We start from the raw sequence: 26,048 nt of genomic DNA on the forward strand, positions 1-26,048 counted from the left end.
ACAGGAAACTTCTCCCATGAGTGCACGCCGATTCATATTAGTTCCATGATAAGGGTCCTAGTTTTTATCGCCGAACCCGTACGGTGTGTCTTACGACACCACTTATAAAATAGATATACATGACTTAAATACTCAAGAAATGTCGCCTACAACACGATGAGGGACACTTTGCCACCGTTGGAATGTATGCTGTTTATTTATTTTATTTTATTTTATTTTATTTTATTTTATTTTATTTTATTTTATTTTATTTTATTTTATTTTATTTTATTTTATTTTATTTTATTTTATTTTATTTTATTTTATTTTATTTTATTTTATTTTATTTTATTTTATTTTATTTTATTTTATTTTATTTTATTTTATTTTATTTTATTTTATTTTATTTTATTTTATTTTATTTTATTTTATTTTATTTTATTTTATTTTATTTTATTTTATTTTATTTTATTTTATTTTATTTTATTTTATTTTATTTAGTGCAAGGCGGACGTTCTTACCATTGCACCACTGTCGCACAAAAATTGTTCTGGAATTGCTGATTACAACCATGTCTCTCGGAAAGCATGTACTGATTGTCTATCTGTTTTCCAGCAACCTCTACTCACATAGACTCAACCCAATAAACTACATACATACAAGAAACCCTTTAATGAAGAAACTCGCGAAAAACAACATGGAACTATCTTCGCGCTGAATAGCGTCTTCGCAAGATGTATTGATTACCAAGTTAGCACCACAATAAAAGTGATAGCAAACAAAATTCGGTTTAAGATTTGATTAGGATAAAGTCCAAGTCGATCTAGCCATGTCAGACCGTCCATCTGTTGTAATCACTCCTACATCCAAACGAATTGGTTTTTTCAGCAGATGAACATAATGAGTTATTTCGATCCACGGTAATCCCGACTTCGAATATTTTGAGAATTGTAGACACATTTTCTTACTGCATTGGATGTAATTTGAAATGGCAAGTTGCAAGATATGCATAGTATGGCGATCAAAAAAATTTTGGAAGGTCTATCCCCTAAATCTTTTTCATTTGATCCAAACACGAAAAATCTCTAAAGGCCGCATTTATGGTCCAATCATTCGTGGCTAAAAACCGAATCCTACAAAAAATTTTGAAAATGGGATCGAATTTGATCGTCCAGCGCGTACAGGTTTTTGGGTCACTCTACTGTACATCCATTTCAGGTATTATCATATTTTCGAGTATTCCAGTTTTCCTTATGACACATAAAAACTTCCTCTTATTCATTTAAAAATTTGAATTTCAACTCTACGTTATTATTTATAGTTGATTGTGATTTGGGATTATCTATCCGCGATATACACAATTTATAAAATGTTTGAAAATATCACTGTGCAACCAACATAAGCTGAAATTCAATCATCAAAGCAACCAGCTACCCAACCAAGCATATCTTGAATATATTTTCTTGTTTTTTTTTTTTGTCATGTGTGTGTTTTATACAAGAACTCATACATATGCATTATATGTATATATCGTCACCATAAACGCCAAAAGTCGTAACTAACAAAATAATAATTTTACAGGAGAAGCAAAAAACGTTATAAAATGAAAAACGTGGAAACGCTTGGTGTTGGGATCCGTCATTACAACAAAATCTGCAATGTTAACACATTTTCCGAAATTCCTTTTCTTGAAAAGGATCGTTACTTTCAGCGTAGAAGCTTCACATTTTGCAAGAGCATATATGATAGTCATATGTATTAGATTCAATCAAAAACCTAATTTTGACTTTTTTGGAGATACTACTTCGGGCGTTTATGGTGACGATATGTTTCTATGTACATTATATGTGAGAATCCTTATTGGACTTTCAAATAACAAACTGACTGAGCGAGCGAACGAGCGAGTGAGTGAGTAACTCTGTTCAAACTCAGTTTGACTTTTCAATAGAAAATTGTTCGTTTAGTCTTTACATTTAAGCCAAATGTTGAAATTCTATATTTAACTTTTTCTTTTGCTTTTCTTTTTTTCTTTCAGTTCTTCCTCTGTCTGTTTGCTCTTAACTTTCTCCAGAAGAGGGGGGTAAACGGCAACAAAGTGACAAGTACAGGAGATGCAGTAGCTGCCAGTGGAAACAAAATACTGAAACAACAGCACTGGATCTAAGGCCTGTCCGCCAAAGTGAACCATATCCAAGAGTTGGTAAAAGTTGAAACAAAAATACCGACAACTGAGCAGCAATCGCCCCATATATTGTCACTTAACCAACAATTGGGATTCATCCTCTGTAAACATACTCTTAACAACAACAACAACAACAGCATCAGAAACTTGTACATATGTATACACTACATAGACGTGGTGGGACATGGAGATGAAAAAAATACATATTTTTGAGTGAAAGCCTTGTGATATGCTAAAGTCAAGTCACACAGTCACAGTCAGACGAGCCAACATTCAGACAGACTGCCACCAAAACAACAGGAACGCCAGCTAGAGCAACATCAGAGAAACATGAAAATGTAACAAGCATGGTGATGGTCTCCAAGCAACCAAATCATCAGAAACATCAGCAGCAATACCAACAGGCACCAAAGAGCCAGCAACATCACATACTTGTCATCATCGTCGTTGTCGTCGGTGTTGTTGGCATTGTTGAGCAGCACACAACGTGTAGCATACACAATTCTGCATATATTTAGAGGAGTATTATCAAAGCAACAACCACGTGACAGGCGAGACAACATATGCTTACACCCGCACTTTCTACACGTCCAACCACTAACCGAAGAACCAAACTCCCTTCATCACTTGCCTCACACAAACATATCCCAACTCCATTTTTAATCTCCTATAACTTAAACTCTAACTAAAGGCCTGATCCTGTCATTCGTCGTCCTGTAACTGGGTGCTGCTGGATGTTGCTGCACCGGAAAAGGGAAACAAATGCTGTCACTCTAAATTGTTGACTGGTCTGAATTTAATGTGGCAAAGGCGAAAAAACAGCACTGCAAAAAAGAAAACAAAAACAATCCTTCAACCAAACAAGCAGCAATAACAACAACAACTCGACTGCCACACATCCATATCTGCAACGGCAGCAAAAAATTTAAATTTAAAACGAAGTCGAGTTAACGCAACTCAACTACATATCCCAGCTTTGCCCGGTCACTGACTGACTGACTGAGTGACAGACTGGTGTTGTCGGTATTGAGGCAAAGTCAAATAACAGCTCAAAGGAAAATTGTCAATTTAAATGCTTTTAATGATTTTTTAAATTTAACCAACGATTTCATCAACGACGAAACACCATAGCAGCAGACACTCAACAAAAACAAAAAGTACAATTATCACTGCCCACAATAAAGAAGTTCCCTAATACTGCCATTGTGCTACTGCCGCTAGCTTATCCCTGTCATCCTGCTTTTATATCATCTATTAACTGTGCAGCTATTTGCCTAGAAGGGCTTTCCGTCTAAGCAACACAACACAACAACCTAACAAATGGCCAAAATTTGGTTATTGTATTGGGGCCTAATGGTTGCCTGGTATCCCCTGTTGTCAAGTGGTTATCTTAACGTGTTTATAAGCCACAAAGAAGTGATGAAACTTATGCGTAAGTAGAGATTACATTACTTGTTCTCTTTGTTTTACTTTTTCTAGCCACTGAATTTGCTATTCCATCAACATCAATATCTGTTATCGTCTTGCCATGATTTTAGTTGGAAGGGGAGCGGAAGCTATATTTCTCTTTAAAGCTTTTAACCAATTTACTGAGGGTTTTTCTTATATCACTTGGCCCTTGAGCATTAGTTGTGTGTCAATATGTCTGACAAGAGAGAGAGACAAAGACAATGACCAACCAACCAACTAGCCAGCCAGCATGAACTGTAAAAAGTCTTGATGAATGGAATGAATGAATGGTTGAGGCGGAGAAAAGGACAGGGCCTGAGTATAAATGCCAAAGTGATTGATTATAAAATGACACATTCGATGAGAATGATGCCATTGCTACTGATGATGATGATGAGTAGACACAAAGGAAAATGACACACAAGCGTAGTTAAGTAAAAGAAAAGAAATGCTTAACTGTCCGTTTCTGTTGAGGAAATTTTATGAATTCTTTAGTGCCATTTCGTTTTGGAATTTAGTACAATCTTTAACAAGAATATTAAATGCTAAGTGTTCTTTTACATTTTTGGTGGACTTTAATATGGAGCTATAATGTATTTAATGAGTGCTTGCATTTAAAATAATTTTATAAAGTATGATATGGGCCACATTGGACAATTTGAGGATTGGCTCCCAATACTCATTTTAAAAGAATTTTGGTTCTGCGTTTTTCAATACTGATAAAGAGATTAGCTATCACATATTCATTGTGCAGAAAGTGCCATAATCCTTTTTCATTTTGAACCCTAAGCAAGACGTTGCTCTAAATTAATCTTCCGTCTTTTATTTCTTTTGATTTACCAATTAAAGGAACAAATTGGTTCTTTTATTTTATATTGACAACTTTACAGTAAGGTATACATTTATCAGAGATGCGAGAGTATAACTCTATGTTCATGTATGGTGGGAATTAATTTAAAGTCATGTGCATGGCCCCCATATGCGGACCTAGATCCTTGGTGAATACAGATCCTTTAAAGTCCCAGCTCATTTCGTCAGTATGCTATATGTTTATTTAAATATACCTCCCCGCCATTTCCTCCTATTTTCAAATACTGTTCACATGTGGAAAAATATGTTTTCACGGCTTACTTACACATGTATCACTAAGTGAACAACATGAACAACGAAATATTAACAATGTTTTTCAGAGTGGGTTTTCGTGTCAAATTGACATTAAACGAACATTTCTTAACGCAAATTATTGCGGTTTGACATTAAATGTTTAATCATTAATGTGTGAGAAAATCAGAAAATAGTTGATCAGGGGTTCAGGCTAGATAACCCAGTAGGGACTTATTACATACATTCAGTACTACCTAGCATAAATATTCCAAAAAGGACGAAACATATCCAATATCAAGTTCACATATGAAAACGTCAGAAGCCGTGCATTTAAGCGCAGCAACTCTGCCCTAAATACCCTCAGCCAATAAATGTTCGTAGGTGATAAGAGAAGTTTTGGAAGCTTCCAACTTAAATTTTTAGGCGTTTGTGAGGTAGGTATCGTAAACAGTAAGCCCAACTATTCCACTGACAGACCCAATCAAAAAAGTTTATAGAAGCAATTAAAAAAAGTATCAGTCTGCTTGAGATATACCCTCAGCCTCGACCTAAAGAAAATAAGTAGCACACTATACTTCTGACGTATAATATGCCATGCCTACGATTCTACGTAGGTTTCATGCTGCTACAACAACAACAACGTATAATACGATGTAAAACGTTTGGACAAAATCGGTGTAAGGTTATCTTACATACTACCCAGTTTAGTTGGTGCCGGCAGGCTTTTTTGGAGCTTTTGGGCCATTATCTCAAGAAGTAAGGAATTGCCCCCGAAAAACATGTAACGTCGTAATAGAGAAAGAAAGCGAATACAACCTGCTACAACAAAAACCAAAGGGATTCCATGTCCAAAGTGCCGGAAGGGGGCCCATATGACCTCTCTTCGAACTTAAACTAAGCTTGGACAAAATATTACGATACCCAAAATATAAATCAAATCGTCTGATCCGTTCGAGAGTTATCGTGCGCTACAGCCAGACAGACAGACAGACAGACGAACATGGCTAAATCGACTCCAAATTGTCTGAAACCTATTTCGATCAAATCGGTTGATCCATTTAAGAGATATTGCACTTTTCCGAAATTTTGTGTGAGAGATACCCGGAGGAGTGGACCGATATAGTCTATATTCAAACTTGATCTATATCGGGTAGATATATTACGAGGTGCAAAGTATGGACCAAATCGTTTAGTTCCTTCGAGTCCCTTTTGTGTAAACGAGGGAGTGCACTGATGTGAACCATCTTCTAACTTAATCTAAGTTTTGACAAAATATTACCACAGCCAAATTGGTCCGTTCGAGAGTTATAGTGCACTCCAGCCAGACACACGGACATGGAGTGCACTGATGTGACCCATCTTCGAACTTAATCTAAGTTTTAACAAAATATTACAACAGCCAAATTGGTCCGTTCGAGAGTTATAGTGCGCTCCAGTCAGACACACGGACATGGTGAAATCGGCACCAAATTGACTGAAACAGATTTCGTCCAAACATACTTAGGGTCTAAAATCATTATTTCGTTAGCCTAACGACTGAGGGTATAACAAAAAAATCCTTCTTATAAAGGGGGTCCCAACTAGAACGCAATTTTTAAATTTGGCACCATTCTGAGTGTTATTGTTTGACATTTGACCTATTGGTATTGTTTGTTAGTAGAAGGTACGAGGTAAATAAAAATGGAGCGCTACACAAATTAACAACGTATTCTCATTGCGAAATTGTTCTACCAAAATGGTTAAAGTTTTGCGGCTACAGTTCGCAAATTGCGATCAGATAGGGGTCACAATAATGCCCCAAAAGAGTCAACTGTAAAGAGATTAATGGACAAATTTGCCAAAACTGGGTCTGTTAGTCATGTAAAGATAACAACGCGCCTTCGACCAGTTCGATCGACCGTAAATGTCGCAGCTGTACGTGATGATGTCGCTTAAACTCTTTCCCCTCAATTCGACACCGAGATCAGCAAATTGGTGTCTCCAAATGCACTATGTAGCGAATTTTGATGAAAGATTTGCATCTTCAGGCATACAAAGTGCAATTAACTCAGTAGCTGAAGTCAGCTGACCATGGACAGCGAAGGGAGTTCGTTAGAATTGAAAAAAATGAATATGGAGGGCATGTGGTTTTAACAAGACGGCGCCACAACTCAATTGCTGCATCAGTCATTTCCCGGTCGTGTTATTTCGGGTTTTGGAGACCAGAATTGGCCGCCTAGATCGTGCGATTTAACACCTTTAGGTGTTTTTCTTTGGGGTTTTTTTGAAGTCGATGGTTTACGCGAAAGAGCCGACGACGAATCAAGCCTTAAAAGAGGAAATTGGGCTCTGCATTAAAAAAATACCGATCAATTCGATTCCAATAAAAAAGTAATGGAATGGAGGGAAATTTAAAAAAGTTTAAATAAAGTCGAACATTTTATCGAAAAGAGAAAAGCCAAGGCATATTTATATAAGGTAGAAGTGCAATCTGCTGTATTTTTACTTTTTTTTTTGTAAATTTACTTTTCAAAATGTAATAGGGTCTACTCATAAAATTTGGAACTTCGAAATTTGCTACCATAAAATACTGCTTTTCATAATAAACGAAACGTGTAATAAATAGACCTACGACAATTCTGAATGCTTTATATTATATTTTGATTAAAATTTGTTCTATTTTTGAGGATTTTCAAAATGTATTTATGTTTTTCCTCAGAAAATTTTTGGAACGACCTTATTATTCAATTTTTTTTTTGACATTCATTTTCAATAACAATGTTGTTTTTGTAAATTTGTTAGTTGTTGTAATTCGTGCATATACATACCTTATATAAATTTTCCTTGAGAAAAATCATGTGGCACATATAATAGGTCTGTTCGATAACACAAAAGTTTGTACAAACTTTTACCAAATGCTGTTCGATAACAAAATTGCTCAATAAAATACAAATGAGAAGTAGTTGCAAATACTTACAAGATCTTCCAAATACTTATTACTTGCGAAGTTATCTAATGGACCTAATGTTATAAAATTATGAACAGATCACAATACTAAACTGTTGGTAACCAGTATTAATTAAGAAGGTGATTGGAAATAACCAATACCTGAGGGCGGTATAAAATGTCTACCGCGTCTTAGTTAATACAGCGTACTGTTTGAAGATATAAAACCTATGGTCAATGTCTTCGTAAATCCACTGTCAGCTTCAGTCAGGGAAGCCGTAAGAGAGACTAGTCACTGCTTATCACGCTTTTGTTGACTACAAGGCTATCCTATACATTCAAAGTGTATCAACGCATGTCTGTGTTTAAATGATATACATCGGAAAAAGTTCTCAGTACCAAACTATCATTAAGACTGTCACATTAGTCTCTACAACCAAACAAAATGTACCTTCCGAGTTGAATTTTCCACGTTAAGGGTTTTCGCCTCTGTCCTTCCTTGTTTGAACATCATTCCATCACTTTTTTCCTACGCCTTTGGTAACCAATTTTCCCAGAAATTCTATCAATTCATAGGCCATCTGTATCATTATTTATTTGTTTTATTTATTTATTTCCTTCGACATGTTTTCTTCCACCTTCCCTTCCTTCCAAGAGAACCCCCATTTCTTATCAAATACGAAGCCAAAAACAATACTCGAAGAAAAAGTGAAATGTAAGCACAAAAAGCAACAATTCAAACAGAAATAATAATCATCCTGTTGAAGACACCAAAGAGAATTGTAACCAAACACAATGGCACAAACAAACACAAGTGGTAGAAATAACAAATTATTCGGTAATGTGACCCTTGCCTATTGTCTCCGGAAAGACAAAAAGTGCTTTCAATCAAATATTCCTTCACACACACACCCACACCCTTACACACTTTGGAATACTTGAGAGCTACTGTCTTACAATATCCAAACACATTTCTACACAGGCTATCGATATTCACAACATTGATGTATTGCGGCATTGGGCTTCCTGCAAAAAAACGCAACGAAGTAACAACACACTTAAGAAATACAAAAGCAAACAAACGAATGAAGAAATATATTTTTCAGAAGAAGAAAAATAATATTAGGAAATCCTTAAAATTAATGGTCTCGCCTGGTGCTAGTTGAGATTCATGCCCATATCTGCTACCACTTCCTATGGCCACGCTAAATGTTTTGTGCTGTGGCAATAGCATTGACACTGCCACGGCCTGTGACAATGGTGAAAGTTCTCGTTGTTGTTCTTATTTTTTCTTTCGTTTTCGTTGTAAACAAAAGTGCCATAAGTATATGAGCCGTGTGTTATGACAAGACCTTGGATGTTGGTGTGTTACTTGGCAAATGAGGATAGAAACAACGGCGACGTTAGCTTTATAATTGCACAGGATGAAATGGCAATTCTCCAAGGTATGAATACCACCTCCTCCTCCACAGCTCTCCTTGGTGTCGTTGTTTTACTTCTAAGCTCATTTCCCTTTCCTCTTTCTAATAACTTTGCAGTTTCTTTTCTATGAGAGAGGAGGTTCGTCGTTCCAATTTTTTCCTAAGCTGTGGATTTTTGTTAAAACAAATGCTAATGTGGCTGGCATACGGAACCTGAAAAAGACTAGGAAATACGCAAACGACCAGAGTAGGCAACGAACCAACAAAACATAAACGAAAATGTCGAAACGAAAAAAAAAACTGAAACATTTTGATTTGTAAATTGATTAATGGTGCCATAAGTGCCTAACTAAGCTAAAAGCCTGAATAGGCCACACCAACAACGAACGAATGAACCAACTTGGAAAAACGTAACGCAACGAATGAATGAATGGATGAGGGAATGCTAAGTGGATGTGGAACAGATATGAATGGCACACTTGGATAGCAGACAGGATGGTTGTTTGGTTTATTCGTTCGTACGATGGTTGGTTTAGCTGCTTGCTAGCTTGCTTGAATGGTCGGTAGGCCCGTGGAATGGCTAGATGGCTGGCTAACCCAGATTTATAACATTTTCCGGCACTTAGCCATAATCTGAAATGAAAATTTATAAATGCTAAAGTTCCATCTAAATATCCATCCATTTAATTGCTGAACACCATGAAGGAAGTGAGTGAATGGCATGGAATGGGCAGTAACAGTTTTGTGTGGCCAAAAAAACCGAAATGTAATTAGCAAAGCCCATTTCCGCTCCACAAAATAAGTGAATAGTTGATGTATCACTGATTTGATTACAATTTACTAAAATGCTCCATGCTAAGCGTTTTCTTGATACGATGAGGGTGGGAGGGATAGCAAGAAAAATGGCAATCAACAAGTTCGTAACTAAGATATTTTCCATTAGGGGAGAGGGGGCTTATTATCGTCTAATATATCATTTTTAGAGTGTTTTTTTTAATTATTAAAAATTTTAATTATTTTGGGAAAATAATTCAATGGTAAGTTAACATGGAAATTATGAAAAAAGTATTCGTAAGCGTTTGCGGGAAAATGTAAGGACCTTGATTTTAAGTGAGACCAAAAGAATATATTTTGTCACCACAAAACACATAATTAAGATATGAAAACAATGACAAGCTTGGAAGATAAAGAAGGAGAGATAGAGGAAGCAGATGAATAGAAACAAAGTCCCAATATTTAAACCATGGTAGTAGTTGGCATCTTTGGATCTTAGGCCCTGTTTATATTATAGCCTTTTGCCGGGTTAACCTTCTTAATGAAGATTTATTTGGCGTATACGCAAAGGAATTGACATTTGAAACCCAGTGGGTTTGTTAAATCCTGTTATGTATAAACGTACTATTAGTCATTTATAAGTTTGTTTAGCACGAAAGGACATATTGTTTTTTTATACCCTCAGCATTTATGCTAACGAAGGTATATACAATTTCATACGGGCAAAATGTGCCTCATCGAAATAATGGTTTTAGAACCCAAGTATGTTTGGACGAAATGTGTTTCAGACAATTTGGAGTCGATTGAGCAATGTCCGTCCGTCTGTCTGGCTGGCTGGAGCGCACGATAGCTCTCGAACGGACCAACCAATTCGGTCCAAAAGTTTGCTTTCGTAATATTTTGTCCAAACTTATTTTAAGTTCGAAGATGGATTATATCGGCCCACTCCTTCCTGTACCTCCCACACAAAAGTTCGAAAATGTTCGGAAAATTTGTACGTACGATAACTCTTGAAGGGAGTAACCGATTTGTTCCATACTTTGCAAATCGTAAAATGTCTACCAGACTTAAGTGTGGTTCCAATATGGAGTCAATCGGTCCACCGCTTCTGGTACCTCCCACACAAAATTTCGGATAAGTTCAGTTTAGGACCTGCTCTTGTTTTAGCAACTTGTATTCACCGCACCCTACACGACGGTAAAAATTTCATCAGGGGCAAGTCCATACTTCCTGAGAAAATAGCCTGAAAGTTGCAAAAAAACCCCTATGACACCGTGTGAGGTGGTTGGAGCGAAGATAACTCTCGAACGGATCTGCCGATTCGGTCCAAAATTTGGCCTTAGTAATATTTTGTCCAAACATAGTTTAAGTTGGAAGATAAGCCATATCGGTCTACTCCTTCAGGTACCTCCCCCACAAAAGTTCAATAATGTTCGGAAAAATTGTTCGTACGGTAACTCTTGAAGGGAGTGGCCGAACTGGTCTATACTTCACACATTCTAATATATCTACCAGATATAGATCTGGTTAAACTATGGACTATATTTGTCCACTCATCCGGTACCTCCCACACAAAAAAACGGATAAGTTCACTTTAAGACCTGCTATCGAATCACTTTGATTTTTGTCGAAGCAACTTGCTTTCGCTGCCTCAATTACGATGGTAAAAGTTTTTTCAGGGACAAGTCCATACTTCTTGAGCAAACAGCCCGATGTGTGTAGTGGCTGGTGGCACACTTCCTTAATGGTCAATCCATTCCTTTAAGTAGTATAATCCTAATCAACATTTTTGTCGGTTCATGCGCCCTTAATTTTTAAAACCTCCTAAATACATACGTTTTTTGGGGAAAAAAATGTTTCAATATTCACAGGCTGAGGGTATATCTCTGTCGGCAAAGCCGACTGATACTTTTTTACTTGTTAATTTAATATTTTGAACTGTTGTGAGGGAGGTACCTGAGGGCGTTGTTCGGTACAGACCATCGTGTAACTTGATGTTCGTTTGACAGAACTATTACCATGCACAAAAGTTGGACCGAAGTCATTCAAACCTTTCGTTTATGGTGGCCAACAGATATTTAAGAAGATTTAGCGCTTTTGGACCATTATCTTTGAATAGAGGGACCTGCTAAGAAAACACAATAGCTGTTAACAGGACCAAAAGGAGCAAAACGATCGTCGAGTTGCCCATTAACTACAAGTGAAAATGTTGAAGGTTTGTGAAGTATCCGAGGGTTTTTTCCGATATAGACCTTCTTGAAACTCGAAGTACCTCTAGAAGAAATATTACGATGTGCACTTTTCGGTAAAATCGGATATTTAATTCGTAAGTTATCATGCTCACCACTGGTTTTAGTTGGTACCGGCTGGGGTGTATGGAGTTGACCCCAAACCTGAATAAACTGCATTTGTGGAAACCAATTTTTAGGGCCTACTTTTGAACATAAACTAAATTTGGACCAAATATTTTGAGATCCAAAGTTTGGGGCAAATCGGTTGTTCTGTTTATGAGATATTGCGCCAGCCATTTTAGCGAATATTTTCGAACTTTTGTGGGGGAGGTACCGGCAGGAGTGGACCTATAAGCACCATCTTCGATATTCATCTAATATTCCAAGAAATATTACTATATGCAAAGTGCGGACAAACGCCGTATTCGGTTCGGGAGTTATCGTGCGTACCAGCCACTACACAAGCTGGCAGTAGGGGTTCTTACAGCTTTCGGGTCATTTTCTCAAGGAGTATTAACTTTCCACTGAAAAAAACGTGTACCATCGCAAGAAAACTCAAAACGATTCGAGAGGAGGTCCTAAACTTTACTTTTCTGAAATTTTGTGTGGGAGGTATCCGAAGGAGTTGACATATATAGTCCATATTCTAACCTGACCTGTCTCGTAAAAATATTACAATGTGCTAACTATGGACTAAATCGGATACTGTCTTCGGGAGTTATCGTGCACACAATTTTAGGGAAAAGCTTTAAACTTTTGTGGGGAAAGTACCCAGAGGAGTGGGTCGATAAGGCCCATTTTAGAACTTTTGCAAAATATTACGACTGACAAATTTTGACCAAATCGGTTTATTCAATCGAGATTTGCCGTGAGCTCAATCCACTACAAATGGCGCCGCAGCGGATTTTTACAGCTTTCGGTTACTTTTCTCAGGAAGTATGGACTTGCCCTTGAAAAAACTTGTACCGTCGTAATGGGGACCGCGAAACAAGTTGTCACAACAAAAATCAAAACGATTCGAGGGGAGACCTTAATTACTTTTCTGAAATTTTTTGTGGGAGGTACCCGAAGGAGTGGGCCGATATAGTCCATGTTCAAACATGCAAACGCATATATGGTTAGGATGGTCGTAGAGAAAATCTGATTAGACAGAAACTCGTTTTATCACAAAATAAAACGAATTAGGCCCAGAAACTTTTGCATACATTGCATATCGTGCATATTTTGACATAATTTTACATATTTGCATAAAATGAGCATATGCAAAATCATATGCAAAAATATATACAAGGATTTGTGGTCTAAAAATCCTACGGAAATGGCTGAAACGTGGTATTAAGTCTTCGTTAGGGGTATGAAACTTTACAACTGAAATTCGTCCGCATGGATCCACGTCTTCATATAGCCCCCATATAACGGTACCTCCCGATTTCCGATATTTTGAAGGTTGTGGCCTCAACATCAAACTTAATATTTTGTATAAAGTCTTCGTTGGGAGTATAAAACTTTCCACGTGAAATTTGTCAGTATAGGTTCACGTCTTCATATAGCCCCCATAGAACGGTAACTCCGGATTTCTGGTATTTAGAAGGTTGTGGCCTCAATATCCCTCCGAAATGAATGAAATTTCGTATTAAGTATTCTGGGGGGTATAAAACTTTCCACCTGACATTTGTCGGTATAGGTCCACGTCTTCATATAGCCTGCATAGTAAGGTACCTCCCTAGTTCTGGTATTTTGAATGTTGTGGTCTCAATATCCCGCCAAAATGGCTCAAAATTTGGTATTAAGTCTTTCTTGGGGGTAAACAACTTTCCACCTTAAATTTGTCGGTTTAAGTTCAAGCCTTCATATAGCCCCCATAGAACGATACCTTCCGATTTTCGGTATTTTGAAGGTTTGGGCTGTGGTTATACATTTCTCTATTTTATTGACTTGACTGAAAATAATTTTAATCAGAAAAATTTAACATACAAACATTTTTGTACCTATTATTGAAAAATTTGTTCCGTAAGAAAATATGTAAAATGCATAAAGTTTGCATATGCAAAAATTTAAGCATTTTGCATATGTCATATGTTTCGATTGCAATTTAATCAGAAGCCAAAAATATGCCCAGTCCCAAAATTTGATATGAATCGGACCAAAAATAGGGGTTGCATAAAATTCCGTTGTCTACATATTATTTATTCTTTGCTTTAACGAAGATTTTTTAAAAATACTTTTTTAAAGCCTCGAAATGTTTGCCTCATATATTTAGAATAAAGCTCTTAATCTTAATTAAAGTGCTTCTATGCGTCAAAATGAATAACATATTTGTTTGAAAAATTATCTCACAAACATTATATTGGCTTCTTTCCTCCAGTAGACTTTCTTCTTATCATAATTAGAACATTGATACTCACCCCTCTCCCCATTAGGGATTTGTTTACACATTTCTCTGGACAATTTCTTCAAGCACATCTACAAGCAAATATACATATATTATTTACTTAATTTTTCAATCCACCACCCTATTCTCTCATTCCCTCATGCGACACCATTAAACACCGACGACGAACGACCCCATATGAAAGACATTTAAATTCTATATTTAGTGAAATTAATAAGCTTTATCTTGAGGGGAGTCTCAAGTTTCAACCATTAAAAGCATATTAGCATTAGGACCATTAAAAAAGGATTATTAAAATTTATTGAAATTAGGGTAGGCTGCGTACCAGTGAAGCAGATATCCGTATGGCATATGTGCTACCCCCCAATCCACCTACCCAGTATTTAAGGACATTTTTTGCGTTTGATTTATTCAAACAATTAACCTCTCAAGACCGGCGGAGTTCAGTTCATTACCCAAATACCAGCCAGCAAGTGCTCAATGACAATGCTACTGATGTCATTTTGAAAATAAGGAAACTTTTATTAGAAAACTTTTTGACAAAGGCGTGAATGCAACCAAACCAATCCATTGAAAGAAGGTAACTCCTTACTCGTTCTTTACTGATTTTGCTTTCTGCTATTGCAGGAGGAGTTAAAGGGAAGGAATCGGTAGAGGAGAACAAATTAATCTCTCATGTATTTTTTGTTGTTTTTTCTTTCTTTATTTACGTGACTGTGCATGGTCTTGTTACGAGCACTGCTCAACGTCCCTGAGCAGCCAGTGCGTGTGCATGTGTCATAAACTTTAGTTTTCCATTTTTTACGAAGACTAAAAACAAAAAACATAAAGAAAGAAAATAACAACAACAAAAAAACACACTAAAGAAAATACTTAAAAAAGTTTGAAAGCGTTTTTTAATACTCGACTACTTCATCTCATTTGAAGACAAAGTTTGCATAAAGATTAAACTCATAATTACAGCCATTAACTTCAAGCTCATTGAAAGAGTGCCAAGAGTTTTTCCTCTCTCTCGCCTCTTCATTAAAAATTGCTTTGTGCATGTGGCTGACTGGCTGCCTGCCTGCCTGCCTGCACTACTGACATTTTATGAATTACGAACAAAACGGAACCGGAAACGGGGCTCAATAGCTTGGCGTGTGTTGTTTGTGTGTGTGTAAGAGTGTGCGTATGATTTTAAGCTTATTTTTATTTAACACGTTTTGTTACATGCACTGCAACTGAGTAGCTGAGTGTGCATATCTTAAGGGTATTAAGAGCTCATGGAGCTCTAAAAACAACAACTTAAATTGACGACTAAGAGTATGAAAAAAAACAACAGCAGCGACAATTATACTCTTTATTAGACAATTATTCGCATATTTTGCACGTTAATGGGAATCATAGCAAGTCTTAATGTAAAATGCTATGTATGCTTGCGTGCGTGTGGGTGTGTGTTGAAGAAAAATATTTGCTTGCTATAATTCAAAGCAATTGTTTGTAAATGACAAGACAAGTCATTCGTTACTCTTCAGCTCATATCTTAAACCATACACCTTCAAAAGCTCCGTTCGTTCTTCTTCTTCTTCTTCCATAATAACAAAGAAAGGAATCTTATTAACATTTTTGTTTGTTTGTCTGTCTGCCTGTTGGTGTTTGTTTATCTGCTCTTAGAATAAAGCACTTTGTCAACGCTTACTCTTCTACCCACTCATTTTTCTTTACATAATATCAATACTCCTCCCAACAACAACCCCAACAACTATTCCCCCAAACCATGCTCCATCTACGGCATTGTCTTTGCATCTCAAGTTACAGATCAAATGTTAATTTGGGAATTATTACATTTTGTCGTTTCCGTTTTCTTGCCCTTCGCCATTCCACAATATGTTCTTGGTTTCTTTGGTATCTGAGATTTGTTCATTCATTTTCAAGTCAATGGTTGGTTGGTTGGATGACTGAATGAAAGAATGAAGGTATGAGAAGTCAATGGAACAGAAAACAACAACAGCAATTCTTTCTTTGGATATTGTATAAATGTATGTATTCTCATTGGAGAATAATCCAACATCAGTTTTGAGTTTTCTTTTTAATTTTATTTTTTATAAAAAAATACAATATCAGTTTTCAAAGCATAGAAAATATGCCACTAGTGAAATGACGGTGCCGGTGACGGTGGTTACCTATAATAGAATCAGGACCTACATACATAATAAAGGGGTTTTCAGGAAAATATAGTACAAAATGAAAATTTCAAGATATTACAATATAACAAAAGGTTGGCACATTCTAATTTGCAAAAGTGTGACTCACATCTTCGAAACTCCAGCTATTCAAAAAGTAAAATATTTCTAAGTAACAAGTACGACTTTTTCTTGTGTCAATGATATCAACCCGAATCTCTAATTCAATGGGACCTCCTTGTTATTATATTATCAACGAATCTGAATGGAATATCGGGTATTTTATGACAACACTTGTATGGAAGTTCTACATGTCTAAAATAGCCAGGAAATTTTGCTAATAATTTTCTGAGAAGTTAAATCACTGCAGAAAAGTGGCGTTGTAATACCCTCAGTCTTTAGATTAACGATACGATTCACACAATTTGGAGCCAATTTAGCCCTGTATGTCCGTCTGTCTAGCGGTATGGCTGACTAGTTCACACAATAACATTCGTAAGGATCTACCGATTTTGTTCAAATTTTGCCACTCGTAATATTTTGTTTAAACTTAGATCAAGTTTGAAGTTCGTAGATCATCGAACTCAGGCACCTCCCTCACAAAAGTTCAAAACAGTTTACAAAATTATAACCGATTTGGTCCATACCGTACACATCGTAATTTTTATACCTTCAGCATTTATTCTAACGAGGGTATATTCACTTTCATACGGGCAAAATGTGCCTTATCGAAATAATGGTTTTAGTCCCCAAGTATGTTTGGACGAAATGTGTTTCAGATAATTTGTTGTTGATTTAGCCATGTCCGTCCGTCTGTCTGTCTGGCTTGTGCGCACGATAACTCTCGAACAGATCAACCGATTCGGTCCAAAATTTGGCTTTCGTAATATTTTGTCCAAACTTAGTTTAAGTTCGAAGATAAGCCATATCGGTTCACTTCTTCAGGTACCTCCCCCACTAAAGTTCAAAAATGTTCGGAAAAATTGTGCGCGCGATAAATCTTGGAGGAAGTAACCGATTTAGTCCATACTTTGCACATCGCGAAGTTTCCACCGAGCTTAGATCAGGTTCCAATATGGTCCACGCCTTCGGGTACCTCCCACAACAAATTTCTGAAAAGTTCAGTTTAGGACCTGCTCTCGAATCGTTTTGATGTTTGTTGTAACAACTTGTATTCACGGCCCCACATACGGCGGTACAAGTTTCATCAGGGGCAAAACCATACTTCCTGAGAAAATAGCCTGAAAGATTCAAAAAACCCCTACGAAACCGTGTGTAGTGGTTGGAGCGCAAGATAACTCTCGAAGGGATCTGCCGATTCGATCCAAAATTTGACATTCATAATATTTTGTCCAAACTTAGTTTAAGTTCGAAGATAAGCCATATCGGTTCACTCCTTCAGGTACCTCCCCCACTAAAGTTCAAAAATGTTCGGAAAAATTGTGCACACGACAACTCTTGAAGGGAGTGACTTTACGCATCCTAATATATCTACCAGATATAGATCAGGTTCGAATATGAACAATATTTTCTCATTGCTTCTGGTACCTCCCACAAAAAATTTCGTATAAGTTCACTTTAAGACCTGCTCTTGACTAACTTTGATTTCTGTTGAAGCAACTTGCAATCGCTGTCTCAATTACGACGGTAAAAGTTTTTTCTGTGGCAAGTCCATACTTCTTGGGAAGACAGCCCGAAAGTTGTAAAACCCCCTATGCCACCATATGTAGTAGCTGGAGAGCACAATAACCGATTGGTCCAACATTTGGCCTTCGTCATATTTTGTCCAAACTTACTTTAACTTCTAAAATGGCCCATATCGGTCCTCTACTTAGGAGACCTCCCCCACAAAAGTTCAACATTAGTGTCGAAGTGCAGTTTAGGGTCTGTTCGGAGATCCTTTGGAAATTTATGCCGATGGTGTTCTTTGTGGTCCTGTTTACAGCTATATATGTTTTCCGTGGACAAATCCATGCTTCCTGACATACTGTGGGCGCCATATCTATCGAAAATATATGACTCTCAAAATAAGATCCACTTTCGTAATACACTATGTGGGTCCATTCCCTCCTCCGCAAAACTTTTGAACTTTAATCCTAATCAACATTCTTGTCGGAAAGTTCAAATGTCCCAAAAGTGCCACAAAATTCTGAAAAGATCCTAAATACATTCGATCTGTCCGTAGATGAAAGTTCCAATTTACATAGGCTGAGGGTATATCTCTGTCCGCAAAGCCGACTGATACTTTTTTACTTGTTTTATACTACATAGCACAACCTGTCATACATTATTCGCCGCTTACTATTGTTGGTCCAATAAAACTTGTATTGTTCATTGGTGCGTATTTTTGCTTTCAGCATTTCATTGCTGGGGACAACTTCATCATCTTCCATTGCTGACATTTGAAACTGTTGTCATTCCCATCATCAACAAACAGTCTTATCCGTTGTCGTTTGCACTCGTTTTTGTTTGTAGTGGCGCAACATCACTGCATAAAGCGGATACCTAAACATTCATATTGACACCCTCATCCTTGATTGTCAGTTTGAATAAAGACATTCTTAAATGAAATTCCTAGCACTGACAACAAACAACAACACAAACTACTTGTACAATAAATAAAGGTGACAATACCAATGACGATAGCAGCAGCAACTACATGAATAGTAGACACAGTCCGTACTCTCAACGTTTTCAGCATCATCAAATGAAAACGCATTTTAAAAGTAAATCTCAAGTTCTCAATCAAGCAGAATTCATATACCGGGAATGTAGAGTGTTCATCAACAGCACAGTTTCTTAGTTCAGGTAACTTAATTGGAATTCTTTGCTTTAACGATGATGATGTTGTCGATATGCTGACACAATTTTGATTTGAAATGAAAATTCTGCAAAAGAATTTTAAGAAATCACAATTTTATTGCATCACTTCGAAGAAAGTGATATTATTTGAAACAATTTTCCATTAATATAATAACGAAGACCTTTAATTACCAATATAAAAATTTATCAATACTCCTTGTAATAAAAATGACTGATTTTATATTTATACATAAAATACATATGTATATAAGTATAGTATTTGAAAAGCTGGCATCGACACCCGCGCTATACTATACCACACAACAGCTGGGCCGTATAAGTTATATTAGCAAAAGATTGGAAAATATTCATTATTCGCATGTTTGAACATCTCAAAATATTTTTAAAGAAGCAAAATCTGCACAAATAAATTTGAATTTCATTTTTCCTATAATTTTAGGAATATAGGTTTTTTTGGTCACTGGGAACCCTAAATGTCAAGTTATAACTAACTTGGTCTAAAAATGGGACTAAAAACATCAAAATAACTGAAATCGTGCGGTACTGTTATATGTGGGATATATCAAACGTGAACTATATTGATCCAATCATAGAATTCGACCTGCCTGCAAACAAAAGACGCATCCTCCTAAATTTTCAGCGTTCTATCTCCATTTTTATGGACGCTAGAGTTATTGCAACAGATGGAAGGACGGACATGCATAGATCGACTCAAAATTTTACCCTGATCAAGAATATATGTACATATACTTGGGTGCCATCGTGGTGCAATGGCATGCACATCCGCCTTGCACGCAGAAGGTCGTGGGTTCGATTCCCCGGCTAGACAACATCACATTTTCAAGGGTGGAAATGGCGACATTTCCTGAGTATTTCAGCCATCTAAAACTTCTCTACAAGTGGTGTCTTAGGACACGCCGTTCGGACTCGGCGATAAGCTGTAGGTCCCATATCATTGAGGCAATATGAATCGGATTGCACTCATTGATATGAGAGAATTCTCCTTTGTCCCGCATGTGATGTTTGTGGAACAATTATTATATACTTTATCGGATCGCTAATGATTATTTCAATGCGTTACAAACGGAAAAACAAACATAATATACCCTCCATATCAGCGTGAAGGGTATAAATATAGAAAACAAAGTAAAAAAGTATCAGTCGGCTTTGCCGACAGAGATATACCCTCAGCCTATGTGAATTCTTTCATCTATTTAGGGTCTTTTCAGAATTTTGAACATTTGAATTAACAGACAAAAATGTGGAATAAGATTAAAGTTCAAAAGTGTTGCGGAGGAGGTTCTTGAAAGAAAGGACCGACATAGTCGATTATGAAAGCGGATCTTAGTTTGGGAGTCGTATCTTTTTCATAGATATCACACCCACTGGTCATGTCAGTGGGTCATCGTATAACATTTGGACCAGTATGCCAGGAAGCACGAACTTGTCCACGGAAAACATAATATCGCTATAAAAACGACCATAACGAATAGCAACGGTACACATTTTCAATTGATCTTCGAACATACCCTAAACTACACTTAAACGAAAATGTTGAACTTTTGCAGGGAAGGTACCTTAAGTAGAGGACCAATATAGGAAGGTACTTACTAGCCTCTGAAAAAATTTTGTACCATCGAAAAGGGTCAGTGCGTGCAAGTTGCTTCAACAAAAATCAAAGTGATTCGAGAGCAGGTCTTAAAGTGAACTTATCCGAAAGGAGTGGACAAATATAGTCCATATTCGAAACTGATCTATACCTGGTAGATATATTAGGATTTGTAAAGTACGGACCAAATCGGTCACTACCTTCAAGAGTTATCGTGGGCACAATTTTTCCGAACATTTTTGAACTTTTGTGGGAGAGGTAACTGAAGGAGGGGACGGATATGGCTTATCTTCGAACTTAAACTAATTTTGGACAAAACATTACGAAGGCTAAATGTTGGACCGAATCGGCAGATCCGTTCGAGAGTTATCTTGCGCTCCAACAACTACAGACGGTGGCATAGGGGTGTTTTAGAACTTTCAGGCTATTTTGTCAGGAAGTATAAGCTTGCACCTGATGAAACTTGTACCGTCGTTTGGTATAACAAAAATCAAAGCGATTCGAGAGCTGGTCCTAAATTGAACTTTTCCAAAATTTTGTGTGGGAGGTACCCGAAGGAAGCCAGCGATTAAGTCCATATTGGAACCCCATGTAAGTCTGGTAGAAATTTCAGGATGTGCAAAGCATGGACTAAATCAGTTACTCCGTTCAAAAGTTTTCGTGCGCACAAATTTACCGAACATTTTCGAACTTTTATGGCGAGGTACCCGAAGAAGTGGACCATCTTAGAACTTAAACTAAGTTTAGGCAAAATATTACGATAGCCAAAATTTGGTTCGAATCGGTTGATCCGTTCCAGGAAGACAGACAGACGGATATTGCTCAATCGACTCCAAATTGTCTGAAATACATTTCGTCCAAACATATTTGGGGTCTACAACAATTATTTCGATGAAACACATTTTACCCGTATGAAGAATCGTTGTGTTTCGTGTGTAGATGCGTAACTTAAAACACGTTTTCTCGTAATAGCTTTTTTTAAGTCCGGACAAATTTTTTAAAATTATTTTTTGTCCGATTTTTGGACAAAGTATGTCAATTTTTTTGTTAACATCGAAATTTTTTAAAATTATATTTCGCTCAAAAGATTATAAGGTTCTTAAATCGTCCGCACAAATAAATGAAGATCGGCCTATTCGTTTTCGAGCTATCGTTGGCAGCGCAAAACGCTTTTACAAAAAAGATTTCGTAGCCATTTACCCCAAAACTATGCAATATTTTCAAGAACAACAACTCAAAATGTTCTTTAGGATGTGCTTTTCAGATGAAAGACACAACTACTAAAAAATATTGGTAGTTTAAAAAAAATCATGAACATTTTTTCGTCTGCACAACTAGGGAGGGGTTATCCCTAAGATAAGTCTTGAACTTGATGTATCTGCTATAACACATTTTAAAACAATGTTAACTACAGACTAAGAAGACAGGTAAATGTTCTATAGCAAATTTCTTACTGTGTTAGGTCTTCGGCTAGGCGATTGTAATAAAGGTTCCGTACACTGAGCATAATGAATCGAGATCTTTGATATAACGAGAAGTCTTCTCTAGTTTCTTATGGTATATTTGTGGGAACTTTTTTAATATTAAGTGATAAATCTCTTACTAATAAATAGGTACCCCGAAAAACTTTGTTTAAATCTCCTATAAATGAAACAAAAATAAAATGAGGCAGCACTCTATTGCATGAAACATTTTGCATTTTTGTGTTTAATAAAGTTTACAATATCTTAGTTGCCTTAAACATTTTGAGATATACCTTAATAACGTTACATTTGTTGAGATGAGAAGAACTTTTTATTTTTTCTTTATAACTTTATGAAGAAATGCTACAACCACATTTTTGCAAATCATATGTACACATGAGTTGAGCTCTTCATTTAAAGTAAATAATATTTGGAATTGTCATCGCTATCAACAGCGTCATCATTATTGTCACACAAACGAAAAAATACAACCTTCGAACCTAATGACATGTCACTTCATCATCATTTTATTGGCAATATATTTTTTTGTCTTTACTCACCCGGGCATGTCTTTGGCTTGGATATATTTGAGATGTGGGTGTAATGGCATTTCTTTTACTCGTCCTGCTCATCGTGTACAATTTGTTTTGTAAAGCGTGTAATAGACTGAGGTGTTGTCTTTTTTCATTCTGATTCTTCTATTGTCTTGCTCTTAAGATCCTTTCGTTTTTTTAGTTTCTCGTCAAAAAAACGAAGATGGAACCAGCATTGCTTCGCGTCACCTCGTGTGTGTGTCTCATCTTGGCATTGCCCTTGTACTATTTGTTGAATGGATGTAGGAAAGACAAACAAACACTGCAACATAAAGAACGAAATATATTGAAAGGAATAAGACGCGAAATTAAATTTCTTTGTTGCATTATTTACTCATTGGGATCTAGACATAATCCCATAGCTTTCGCTTTGACAAAGCCCTGCGACTCGATGCTATGAACCAACCTGATGTGTGTGTCGGTGTGTTTGTTTGTGTCGTTCGTTCTTGTATTCTAGTGTCGAATATCATCCACTCTCCCTCTCTCACATTTTCCACTACCAACTAATCCCATGGCCATGAGCTTGCTGCCAAATATAAACGCATTTTTTATCTTGGTATCGAATAACAAATAAGAAGGATATTTTCTCTTCTAGGGAATTTGTCTTATGAGTCGCTTGAGTACAAACATGGCCATGGGTGGTATGAGTGTTTGGATGCTTGATAGAATTTGTATTTTCATTTGTTTGTATGTGTGTATGCCGTACCAGTCTATAGATGTTTGTCAATATCAACAGAAAAACAGCAACAACTGTTAACGACAACACGACAGAATCGAGTTAAATTGCGACAATAACACAGTGCTCGGTGGCCCACTGTGTTTTTCTTTCAACATGGCAACATCATCATGTCGCTGTAATGTGTTTTCTTTTGTAAACTGAACTATTACAATAACACAACAAAAAACAACAACAGTAACATCCGTTACATTATGCTGAGAACATTTAAACAAGTTAAGAGCAATAGAAGAACTCGAAAGACGAAGGCTCACACATTTTGGTCTGGAAAGAGGTTAGTTTAGTGGGACCTGCAAGCGATTATAATCGAATTAACGTTGAGTGATATTTTATACAGTAAGCACAAAAAAATGCATTAAAATCATGGGTTAAAAATCTCGAAAAAGTTGTTATTATCGAAAAGCGCCTCAAAGAAAATACTCCATACATATGTCCCCACAAACATCTCTGAATGGAAGTTACAGAATAGACCTACTGTTAAAGTGATTGCAGTGGGTCGTGCGGGCAATCCCTGCCTTAGAGGCATTGACCCGGCTGCATTTGTTGAAACAAATCTACCCTGGTTTGTAGCGTAGTGTTGACTTTATAGCTGTGATAAATGGGGTATGTACTCCGAGGAGAGGCATACATTTATGGCATCTGCGTCTGTGTGAATGTTATACAAAGCTCCCGATATGCTTGCTGATCTAAGGGTTCTTTATTGTAACATTTAATAATTATGATGACTTTCACGGTAACAGCCGAACAAATCTTCGTCTCCTTATGTAGATGGTTCCCTAACGACATGAAAAGACATCCTGTTGCAGTTATCCATGCGGCGTTCTGACAGGTTTGAATATTTTTTACATCGTGTTGTATTTATATTCGCGGACCAAACTTGTGCCGTATATCTGCACCCCAAGTGCTGCTAACTGACTAGATATTTCAGGACATCAGGACGTGAACATACTGTCGAATCTTGGGGTAGTTAGTGTTAGTCGGATTTCGGTAAGCACCGACCAGGATGTTCAGGTATGTGCTTATCTATCCAGTCCATGAGGTCAATAGTGTGGCCGTAGAGTTGGTTGAAAATATTTGCATATTCCTTAATACGCTGGCAATATTTTGTATGCTTTGGGGAGGAGCAGTATGTCGCTGCTATTGAAAGATACTGTCCTATCACACTTTTTTGTTACCATGTGTTCCTTAGCCAGATGGTGCTAATTGGTTAATGCATACATTTTTTCAGCAGTTAGCATCAGATATTAAACAGCTCGCTTGGTAAGCGACTTGCTACTACTGCCAATGTACATTCAATACCATCTTCTTGGATTAGTTTTGCTGTAGGTCTAGATAACAACAACTAATAAAGTTATTTACCTACTCCGTCGCTGCTACTGATGAATTCAGTAGTTCGTTAAAGAGCTTCATGTTCTGGCTAGTTTGACTGCTTGAAATGCAAATACTACTCTAGTCAGAAGAAATAACCCTTTTAGTATTTCATAAGCCTTGATGAGAAGAAGAGTGACTTGAACGTCAATACATATTTCCGTAAATGTACTAAATTGAATTAATCCGGCCATTGACCATCTACTTAAGCCATGGGTTTAGAATAATCCATCTAAGCCCGGAGATTTCTCAGTTTAGAAGCTGTTAATAGCCCAGTTTTTTTACTTGTGCTTATTTACATCTCGACTTCGATGCGTTTTTAATACTGAGTGGTTTGCCTGTCGATGCATCCATCCCTGGCATTATGAGAAGAATATAGAGAGAAGCAGACACAGTTAATCTACTAAGTGTCATAGTTTTTCTGGGATTGTTGTCCTCTTGTCATTACTTTTAGCCGGTATACGTAGTACTTGCTCTGGCTATGGCCTTATTGTGATTTTTAGGTTGATCCTTGTATGGTTATTAAGACCCGCTTTTGCATTGAAAATATTTCTTGAACACTTTGCTGCTGAGATTGCTGAATGTGTTTTTTCAGAGAATCAAATCTATTTTCAAATATATTCTAGAATGCGTAACATTTTCTCTGCATCCGCAATATTATTTAAATGTGGACTAAGTTCCCGCCAGCTGTTTACTTTTAGGTTATAGACAATCTTAAAATATATTACATTTTCGAAAATGGTAGTGGTAATTTTCAAACTCTTATTCAGACTCATATTTGCAGTCAATATTTCAGAAACTTATTGTACACACTCCCATACTTTAAACGAGTACGAC

General features: G+C 36.8%; 1 protein-coding gene across 4 annotated transcripts in view; it reads left to right on the forward strand.

Moving 5' to 3' along the window:
- Drl-2 (tyrosine-protein kinase derailed 2) overlaps positions 1–26,048 on the forward strand; it is a 205,591-nt gene that overhangs the window by 60,909 nt on the left and 118,634 nt on the right. For all 4 annotated transcript variants that reach the window (XM_073992140.1, XM_073992142.1, XM_073992141.1 and 1 more), the window contains exon 3: positions 2,015–3,593. In XM_073992140.1, coding sequence (XP_073848241.1) covers positions 3,482–3,593 — 112 coding nt within the window. In that variant the 5' untranslated portion in view covers positions 2,015–3,481. The remainder of the gene's footprint in view (positions 1–2,014; positions 3,594–26,048) is intronic.

The sequence above is a fragment of the Musca autumnalis genome, unplaced genomic scaffold (assembly GCF_047663935.1).
Source record: "Musca autumnalis isolate F117 unplaced genomic scaffold, ASM4766393v1 scaffold_5, whole genome shotgun sequence".
Taxonomy (NCBI): domain Eukaryota; kingdom Metazoa; phylum Arthropoda; class Insecta; order Diptera; family Muscidae; genus Musca; species Musca autumnalis.